Source organism: Neopelma chrysocephalum, unplaced genomic scaffold (genome assembly GCF_003984885.1).
Source record: "Neopelma chrysocephalum unplaced genomic scaffold, ASM398488v2 Primary Assembly neopelma1_97222, whole genome shotgun sequence".
NCBI lineage: Eukaryota > Metazoa > Chordata > Aves > Passeriformes > Pipridae > Neopelma > Neopelma chrysocephalum.
The window spans coordinates 500,365-511,283 of NW_020925863.1; the positions used below are offsets into that span (position 1 = coordinate 500,365).

At 35.6% G+C, this 10,919-nt stretch overlaps 1 protein-coding gene across 4 annotated transcripts in view; it reads left to right on the plus strand.

Moving 5' to 3' along the window:
• The window catches only part of NEK7 (NIMA related kinase 7), a 62,428-nt gene extending 51,798 nt beyond the window's left edge, over positions 1-10,630 (plus strand). For 3 of the 4 annotated variants that reach the window (XM_027671817.1, XM_027671819.1, XM_027671818.1), the window contains exons 9-10: positions 640-753; positions 7,504-10,630. In XM_027671817.1, the coding sequence (XP_027527618.1) occupies positions 640-753; positions 7,504-7,614 (225 nt within the window). In that variant the 3' untranslated portion in view covers positions 7,615-10,630. Of the gene's footprint in view, positions 1-639; positions 754-3,838; positions 4,045-7,503 lie in introns of all 4 variants that reach the window. The other variant, XR_003532309.1, reaches the window with a different exon arrangement.
• Positions 10,631-10,919: the final 289 nt, after the last annotated feature.

The following is a 10,919-nucleotide window of genomic DNA, read 5'->3' on the forward strand; positions in this document are numbered from 1 at the left end:
GGAACTTCTGATGAAGTTTGGGGATTTTTTTTAAAGTATCTTTTTGAATAACATCCTGAACTATGAAGTTTTTGGGTCTTTTTTTTTTTTTTGAAAGTATAGATGATAGTGTTTTCTTGCTTTAAAAAACCCCCATCTGTATGGCAGTCTAGTGTCATGGCTGTGGAAGGTTACAAAATCTCCTACTGCCGTTACCCAGCATTTTATACACACTGCATTGCTTTGGGTCAGATAATGTTTTCATATAAGTCATGTTTTCTTCCAAAATGTTTTCAAAGGAAAAGTATGTTTTTGGGGTTTTTTTGGTCTCCCTCGTGGTGCAAGGACCCTCCACACTCACAGCACTATCATAAACTACTGGGTATTTCTTCATACTCTATGAATAAAACCCTAATGGTGTGCAATTCAAATATTGCAGTGTAAGGACTGTGACAGCTGTAATTATATGACATAGAACGAGTACACACACTGGTTACAGTAATAGTTTTGGAACTTCTGTTTTTAGCTCTGCAACACGTTATCTAAGCAGGGAATTGAAAGTCATTAAGAATCACTTTTGATTTGTTAGTATTACAGATTTTATGACAAAATAGGTTTACTTAAAAACACAAAAGAAAACTGTGCATTTTCTTTAAACAGATGGCTGCGCTGCAGAGTCCCTTTTATGGTGATAAAATGAACTTGTACTCTCTGTGCAAGAAGATAGAACAGTGTGACTACCCACCTCTCCCTTCAGATCACTATTCAGAGGAAGTAAGTAATTTTCCTTTTCATGGACTGGATCTTTAGTTTATGTAAGCTGGCACGCTTCCAGGGAAATAAATGAACTTGTGTGATTTTATGTTATTTGCAGATTATGCCCATAAGTGTTTGCTTGTTGAACTCACTCAAATGTTCCTGTCAAAACAAATCTCTCATATGATTTATATTTGAGAGTATTAATGATGGAAACGTCACACTGTTAGATTCTTAATTTCATTGGGCTTCCTTGCAAGTATGACAAAATGCTTTCCCAGAATGCACAATGATGTATGTTCCACATGCCAAAATGGGAGTCTTACATCTATAGCATGCTTTTCTAAAAGCACAACAAGTTTATGTTGCACAGTAAATTAGTGCACTGCCCTTGGTTCTCTGGGGGCCTGCATTAAAATAGATATAATGTAACTCACTAGTAAAAATGAATTTAGTTCCCATTTGTCTGCATTATAAAACTGCAGTGTGCTGTTCAATACAGTTGAATGGCAGTTCTTTTGCAAGAAAGAGTGGTTCTTGACAACACTAATAGTAGATCTCAGAGAAGTATAGGCAGACATAATATAATTGAATTTGAACAATATACTCATGCATATCGCAACAGTGTTTGTTTTAAGTTGATAGGTAACAGTTCTTACTGTCATTAGTGCATTTAAGGAGGAATATTTTTTTAGCTATAAAATGAAAAGAAACTAAACAAAATAAATATCTTTCTTAGTGTAACAGAATGGAAAAATATAAATGCTTGCTTGTTAACGTTCTGAGATGCCAGTTTTGAGGCACTTTCCCACTTTGAAAAGAACAGGGCAAACTGATAGAAGCTGTAAACCAAAGAACAGGTATTAGTAACCAATTCTAATTGAATTGAGCCTACATGAATTAAAGATTACTTCGAAAAAGCAAATAAACATAAAGCATTATACAATTTCATTTATAGAGTAGGGATTTCTAATTCTCAACCTTAAATTTTCTTGCATTCAAAGACAGGGATTGGACTATTAATAAAAGATTACTGCTCAGTGTTTTGTTTTGTATTTATAGTGACAATTTTTCCCCTTTTATGAAACAAACTGGACTTAAAAAGATAATTGGGTGATGTTACAAAGGATGAAATAACGATCTATTGTGTAATTTATACACTATACCGCTTTGTGGGTTTTCCAATTAGTTATTTTACCTTGGCCGTTTTTAATTATTATTTATTGCAGACTATAAATATGGCAGTTCATATAACCAACTTCAGAACTGGGGGCCTAGAAATACAGTAGGGTGTGAACAATAATGCAAAATGATAGCAAGAATGTCAGGGGCCGTTCTTTGTTGTGTCATTCATGCTGTCTTCCTTTTTCCATGAAGCGCATGAATATTTCACATATCTGCATCCTCATCCTCTATTCTTCTTGACTAATTTTCAGACTGTCTGAATTTGCATTTCACATGGTAGCTGATTAGGAGATGCCGAGTGCAGCAGCGAAGCCTCAGCAGGCGGTTTCCATGGTGACCTTCAGCAGGATTTTAATGATGATACCACTAGTGGTTCGTTGAAGTTGGCCTGCCTGCAGGGCTACTTCGCTGCAGCTAAGTGTGAAGTTGGAGATGTGGATTCCCAGCCAAGGGGCAAATATCAAAGCCTGGCCCAGATAGAAGGTCTTAGAGTTTGGATGGGGAAAGAGATTCCACCTTTTCCTTACATCTGTACAGTTTCTCGTGTTGCAAACAGATGCAAAGCACAACGTGTTACGTTCTGTTTATTTCAAAGCAGACGTACTTGTGCACGGTGGATAAACCAGTTATTTGCAAAATACATGTAAGTTATTTTAAAAGATAATGAGAGAATCAGAACTATTATAGGTATCAAGATAAGTAAGAAAATAGTTACTTAAAAGAAGTCATCAGCTATGGAAACTGTAATGGGAACATTGTTCTGATATGAAGACTTGTGCCTTCACTAAGGTACGTGGTACACACACATTTATTAGCTATTGCACCAAAATAGACCTTTTTTTACTTGTGTGAAAAAATACACTGCTGGCAAGAACTCTAAAGAAGAGAAACAAGTGTTATCTGTCATATTAGGATACTGTCCTAAATGTTTCACCTGTACTGGAAATTTAAATGTCAAACCTTTAACCAGGTCAGAAGCACACTCAGTGATCAGTAAAGATCAGGGTTCACTGATCAGTAAATCCCACTTCATTTTTTATGACAAAGATTTTCTGAAAGAAAAATTTCACTCAGTGTTGGTCTCTGCATCCTGTAATATAGGAGTGTAAATACTTTTATTACAAAATACAAGACAGGTGCTTTTCTGAGAAACTTTTTGTAAGTAAATTTTAGTGAGTTTTAAGATGTGACATTTTTTCTAAATTTTGCATCCTTTATAAGACCAACCTATTAGTAATGTATCACATCTGTGTCATTGAAGAATAGTGTGACAGAAAGATGCACCTTTAGATGGACAGATGGGTAATTTTTTTAGAAAACCTTTGATTAGAAATTCTAATAGTCTAAGATGTGTTTTCACAAACTATTGCTTCAGTGGTAGAGACACAAGCCAAGATTTTCAGATGCTTAATAACTTTGGATATCTCAATTTTTTAATATCTGTTAAAAACGTCTGGTATTCAGAGTAAGTATTCAGCATTTACTGAAAGCTGTTCTGCTTTAGAGAATTCAAAGCTGGGGCTCCCTTGCCACCCCCAATCAGTACTCTTAAAATCTTCTCAGCCAATATTAATATAACATTAATTTCATGATTAAGTTTTAAAATCTTCACTTTGATTGAGGTGCATTTCTTCTAAAGTCCATTGGCAAACCTCCTACCCAGATGTGACAGCTGAATGAGCCAGCAGGTCCATGATGATAGTGTTAGTTGCCAGCAGAAGGTCTTGAGAAAAGCACTCAGAAAAGGCTTTAAGAAGGTCTCCTATTCAGACCAAAAATAATCTTGTGGTTTTTTTTCATCCAAAATTCCCTATATGAAAATTTCTTTTTTAGCTAGCTAGCAACACAGAGTACTTGCCTGTCGTATTTCTGTCTTTTCCTCTCCTCCTGACTTGTGTGATAATTATTTATTTCGTAGCTGAAAAACCTGCTAAAGTTAAAGGAAGTGTGTCCCGCTGCTCCAATGTCAGGCTAAGCTCCAGGCTAAAGACAGTCACTGTACTAAGTGTGCAGAGGAGGTTAAGAACAATAAGCAGCCAAAGAAGTTTGCAGCTTGGGGATGCAACAGGAGGTCCCTCTAGTTCAGTCATAAGTCTGCTCTGCCTATTGGACAGTCTGTGCCAGGTAATAAAAAATTTCTCCCATCTCTAATGATAGTCTGACTTTAGAATCCCAGTGCCTCTTCCCATGATACTGGTGAGCTTTTCTGATACACTGAAAATTTTATTAATACTAGAGGGACTGACAAATGGGTATTAGGTTTATTGAAATGGATATTCCTGTAGGAGTAAAGGAATAGTGCTAATAACCAAGTATTAGTATCCAGTGTGGTCCCAGTTTCAGTCCCAAAAGACTGTCTTTCCATGTAACTGTTTTCATCCTGTACAGCAAAATTTATCCACCTTCTTCCAAGGGTTTGCTGTTCAATTACAAGGCTCAAAAGAGCTCAAGGATTTTGAAATTACTCAGGAATATGCACTATTGTTGTGCACTGTCCCAAGCATAGCCAGCTCAGCATTCTGACCTTACTGAGTGAGATTCTGGACTCCCCAGGGGAGGAGGGGGACAGAGATTTTGTAGTAATTGCAGTGACTACCATTTTAAGAGGTCTGTGACCCTGTGGTTTATTTTATTACAGTAATAGTGAAGGTTTGTCACTAATGGAGCTCACCACTTATGTTGGGAAGAGAATTTCTGAGTAAACTGATTCTTGTATATTTTTTCTTGCATTCTAACAACGGTAGCTATATATGCATTTTAGTGAGAGTAAAAAATAAGAAGCTGTGAAAAGCCACCAGTCAATACACTATGTGGGTGAATGATTTTTTTTTTTTTCCAAGTGTATCTACAGGGATTAATAGGACCTAAAGTCTTACATGTACTTTTGAGTAATGATGCCATTTTGCTACGCTGTCTTTCTAAGCAATGAATCTTCTTGACCACTTTATTGAAGCTGGGAATTATAATCTTCTCTAACAAGTGCAAAAATAACTCTGAAGGAAGGCTTACTGTTTAGTGACTTAACAAGCAGTTTGAGGCTGAAATGGGGTTTTAGATTATAACATCCAGTTTAGAAAATAAAATCTGAGAGAAGAATTAAAAAGACATGAAGTAGTCTGTTGGAGGTAAACAAAGTTTCTTGTGTGCTTCACAGGTTAAGTTTCTTGAAGATCTATTTCTGCTGTTCTACATGCAGTAAAGTTATTGATAAACAACTGGGAAAAACAGGAGCAAGAATACTCTGCTTTCCCTCTGATGCAAGCTTTATAGATTTCAGTCCCTCAAGGATGCTTACAAAGACTATTTACTGTATGCAGTTCTGTTGAACAGATGGAAGTCTTCACAGAGAAAGAGAAATGTATACATTCAAGATTAGATAAATTGCAGATAAATTACATCTGTATTCTCTTCACAAAATGTTTGCTTATTTGACTGTAATTTCAGGCTTGGTGGTTTTGGATGTTCCTCAGTCTTTCCTGTTTTCCGTGCAGGCTGTCTGAGGTGTTACGTAGCAAGCTGCTCATCCCTGCTAATGCACTGTACTGTGCCTCTTGCTTACAGTGTCCCACCTGCTTCTTCTGCAGGAGACTGTTTTGCTTTGCATGTTTGTATTACATGCTGGCGATTATTATTTCTTACAGTAGCTAATGATTTCCATCATTCTGTTCTTCAAATGTTTGTGAGTTATTACAGGCTAATACTTTTTCTTTTCACTGGCATTGTATTTTATTTACTGACTGCCAGAAGCAATATGATGGCTTTTATAACTCCATTAGTCAGAATGTATTTAAGATATTTAAGGTTCAAATAGCAGGTCTGTTACAGATTATTTTGATTTAATATGTTTCTTTTCAATCCAGCAAACTGACCACTACCTTCAGAATTAATGGTTTCATTTTTAAATATTAAGCAAGCTGGTTTTGCCAGGGAATAGGGATGTCTAGTGACATAGTTTTTGTGTTGTTAAATACAAAATCCCTGTACATTGTGGGCAGTTTATCTGCAAGGGCTAATGGACAAAGCTTTATATAGTGCTGTGCAATGCTTCTTCCTTAACTTCAGGAATTCCTGTTTCCATGCATTTAAATTAATCTTTTGAAAAGTGAAAGGAGTAGAATTATAATTTAAAATCCTTCTTGGTCTTTTTATAAAAGGTAGGAAGGAAGCTCTCTGATGGCAGGTTTAAAGAGGCAGCCTGTGTTACTTTTGAATACTCAGAGTGATGAGGTTGCTCTGTGTTGCAATAATTACAGATTTTTTTTCAATAACCATACCTAACAGTACTGCATGGGAGACCAAACCAGATTTGACATATTGGCATAGAAGGGTGGATCACAATGTGTTGTTTGGAGTGTCCTTCCCCTTCCCCACTTGTCCCTAATGCAGTAAGGAGATCCAGGAGCATTTTGCAAAACTACTAAAAAGCATAAAGGAAGAGCTTCAGAGTTGGTTAAGTTGTTTTCGCAAAAGATTGTAAACATTTTAGTAAGTCATCATGAAAGAGGTATTTTCCATGTTGAAAAAACACTTAGGACTTGCATACAACTTAAAATAGATGCCCTATCAGAAGGTTATCCAGACAATATGTTAAGTTCTAATGTCATAAGTTCTTGGACATATAAACAGAGGAAGAAAAGCCTGCAACTGTCCTGCCAGTTTGTGAAGGCAATGAAAGGTATCCAGGTGGTGGGGAAGCTCTTTGGGGTTGCTTCTGCTGAATGTGTGCATTAAAAAGGCCCGTTAAGTTATGGTGTTTGTGTGGAAACATAGGGTTTTCTAGGGTAGTGATTTGTTTATTTGCAGGCTTTTGTGAACATATTTGTTAATTATGTCCTTTACATAAGGAACACAATAAATGATCTAGCCCTAAGGAATAAATACCAGGATATAGAGCAAAGGTTATTTATTCCAATATAGTATCTTCAGCAGTGGACAAGTGAAGTAACAGGGCCAATATAATGTGTGCTTTTCCCCAGCTCCAGTTTTAAGTTCAGAAATTTCCTCGGGGGTGAAGTCTTTATAACAAATAGCCCACAGTGGGTTTAATTTGCTCAGCTGCTTTCTGAATGTGTGTGCCTTGGTAGCTCCTGGCAGCAGGAGGTTCTGCGGGTTAACTGTGTGTTAGAAGGAGAACCGCTGCCTTTTGTTCCTTGGAACCTGTCACGCAGAAATGCCATTTATTGCTGGCTAACTCTTGTCTGAGTGAATGAACAAGCAGTCCTCATTTACCTCGCCTCAGCCTTCTGAGGCTTGCAGGCACACCCCTCCAAAAACATGGGAATTTTCTGTAGGTTATGTGTGATTGGACTAAATGCATGCCTGAAGTTGTACATTAAAAGGATTTAGAACTTAAATTTGCTCATCAATTTTAGTGCACAGTAGTGCAAAACGTAAAAATCCTGGGAGCACGTTGCATACATTCTTGCATAAAACTGCGTGTCAGGAGAGGGAGGGTTGAGTGTGGGCTTATGCAGAACTGCTCTTGGGCTAATTTTCGCTGGTTTTGTTAATTTGAATTAGATAAAGCACAAATACTGCTTGTAAGGAGGCCAACGATCCTGTCGTGTTGTTTCCCCTCCCTAGCTGCGACAATTAGTTAATATGTGCATCAACCCGGACCCCGAGAAGCGACCAGACATCACCTACGTGTACGATGTAGCGAAACGTATGCACGCACACACCGCCAGCAGCTGAACTGACGCCAGACCAGGAGGGAGAGAGCAGAGATAACCAAGTATTTTAAACAACTCATCCCACCCCTCTGTGTGTTACACAAATGTAATTATTTGAAGCTTACCGTTGTGCTTTGAATCGTAAACCAATTTACATACAAGCTTTGTTGTTTTCTGTTTGTTTCTGGGGGTTTCGTTTGTATTTTTTACTGACTTGCAGTTGTACAACAGGTTTAAATAAGGTGTAAGGCATAATTTCAAGATACCAAGAACCACTGTTTTCCATGATACATGGGTTCAAGTTTATTTTCTGTAATATCAAAATTATGTTCAGTTGGGCCTCAGTTCTAAAACACAGTTGCACTTTTGCACATGATACAGATATTAGGCTTATTATCCAGAAGCAAAATGTCTGAATCTCTCACCTTTATAGTAATTTATGGAAAGTTTGAATCAGCACAGTTAACTTTATTTTAATCTTTGTTCTGAGAGGAACATAATTATTAGAGAAGGTTATTGTATTTTATATTGAATTGTAGTTTGCAGTTCTTGCTGTAAGAGTAGAGAGGTGATAGGATTAGTTCTCCGCTTGCCAAGTGTGATGGAAAAATAGTTTCAGGAAAATTTGTCATGCTGAAATTTTTGTAAAATCCCTTTTTGTTTTGTTATTCTGTCATAATACACATGAAACACTTGTTGGAGGTTTTCTGGGAAAATTTAAGGTGTTGATTCACGAATCTGGTGGCTTTGAATAGATTTGTGCAGCACTGCCCTGGGGCAATAGGAGTCTGCATAGTTAAGTCTTAAAACCATGCAGATGCTTCTAGTAGCAAAGAGGGTTCTTCTGAGGCTGTCATTTGAGCAGGTCTGATTAAAAGATGTGATCTTTAGGTTACAACTTCTCAACTGTTTGTGTGTATGTCCCTGTTTGTAGTTTTTTGTGTTTAAAATAATTTGAATGACCTTACAATGTATTTAAATTTTAAAGTGTTTGGTTTTTTTTAAATACAGAAATCTTCTGGGAAAGATATAATACTGTAGTATAACACAAAATGTATTCTACATAAATATATAATTTTTGTATACTGTATCCTGAGAATTAGTTTTATATTTAGCAAAATTGAATTTTAGCTTTTATGTTTAAGAGAAAGTTGCCAGTCCCTCATTTGGGAAATAAATATATATGCAAACTGTGTTACAAATACTTTATTAGTTAAAAAGGAAATGCTGAATATTTTTGATAGACCTTAGTGCCTTTTTGAGTGTGTTTAAATAATATTTTTATTGTTAAGGAAGGAATGTGCCTTGTTTCTAAATGTGGCAAAAATGGAGAGTGGAATGAAATTTCTAGAGTTTCATGACTGAACTTTTTATACAGAACTGTCTAAACATAATTCTTTTCAGTGATAACAGCTAAGAAGCTGTTACAGTCAGTTAAATCTTTTTCCTTAAGGTGGGTAAAAAGAAGTTAGTTCAAATAAAAGCAGCGGGATGTACATACATGTATATGTTCTAGATGCAGTCACTTCCCTGCATGGTCAGATTTTTTTTTTGCTTGTTTGTTTCTCTGTGCAGCTTTAATTTTTTGATTTGATATAATGCTCAAAGAATAAAAATCTGTCTGTGGAGTTTGTGGACGAAATGTTCAACCTAGGTCAGGATTGTTTCCAGTTTTGTATTTTTTAAAACTGCAAATAGTATGGAAATTGTATTTGGCAAAATGCAGGAATTTTTAAAGTATGTGCCAGATCATGAGCTTATCTTAATACATATTTTTTAAATATTTGTTTCCAGAATGAATTCTATGAAACCATAGTTTTCCTTCTCACTTCTGTGTGTGCTTAATCTTGTAGGACTTGAGTGGAGCAATTTGTAGAGAAGAGGTATTTGAGAAACCTTGGTTTGTATCTTACAACCTCTAGATTTGTTGTTGTTTATTATCTGATTATATAATTTTTAAAATGATGGCTATATTCTGTAACTATATTTCATATGTCATAGAATGAAATGCTTTATATTGATAAAGGCAGCACAATATTTGCTTGACTGCCAGGATTAGCTGTTAATATGCACGAGTACTCATACATTTTTTTTTTTCTGAAATGGGCTAGAACATTTAAAAATCACTGAAAAAAACCCTCAGTGCAATCAGGCTATTTGTATCTTATCTTATGCATAAAGTATTGAACTTTCGCTGAAAGAAACCGATAATAGATATCTCTCCCTCCAGAGGATATGTAGAGTAAAAAAATGCTGAGTTAAGAATTAGCAAATGTGCATGCTTAAGCATTTAAATTTTTTTTAGGTTTTGGGGGGGGGGGGGTTAATATTTATGATTAAATCTTGTGTTGAGGAAAAAAAATAGTTGTTCCTGATTTAAAATCTGTAAAACAAATGGTACAGATGACTCTGGTACCAAACTTTATAATTAAAAAACCCATGTGGGTTAATAGAACTGCTTACATAATTGGGACTGTAGAATCTATCCCGAAAGTAAAGCACCTGGTAACATATGAAAGTGATAAGTCTGTTATAACACTCCCATGTGTCCCACATACTAATAAAATATTTTCTTTAATAAATGACCATTCTCTTTTTCATATGTTGATGATGACAAATGCCACTATTTATTTTAAGCTATGTTATTATGTGTTTATTTTCTTTAAAGAAAACATTACATTTCTACCCAAAATGTCTGAGTAGCTCCTCCTTTTATTTCAGTAATACTCTGGTATTAATTTGCTTCAGGAGTGAACTTTGTGCTTTGAATGACACTGCATAAAATCTCTTTTGTCTTGGGAACTCCCCTGCTGTGCAGTAGTCTAATAGAAATAAAACACTCAGATACTAAATACAATATAAAAATTATAGTGTTTCTATGATATTTTTTCAGACTTTTCTTGTTAGATATATATAATATATGTTACAGTAGATGCTACCTTGTCTTGTGACAACTTAACTGCTTCCAGTAGTTGATTCTAGGTGAGATTTCTTGACTGTAACAAAAGATAGTACAATAAAAAAAAATCTTGTTTGTATTATTTGTCAAAAGTTTATCTAAAAATACTAAATCCAGTATATTTACAATTAGCCCAAAGGAGTGGTTTTTATCTAAAATTTAAAAATAAATTTAAAATTATTTTCATGCTATGTGAAAACATGTAGTAAAGCATGAAAATAACAAAGAGCTCCCATTATGGCCCCACTCCTGTGAGCTCTTGTTTGTAGGTTCGCTGGGTTTTATGTAGTTTCAGTAATTTTGAGTGAACCTCATCTACACACGTGAATAAATAGCAATCAGTAGCGTATATAGAAATGATATGCTCA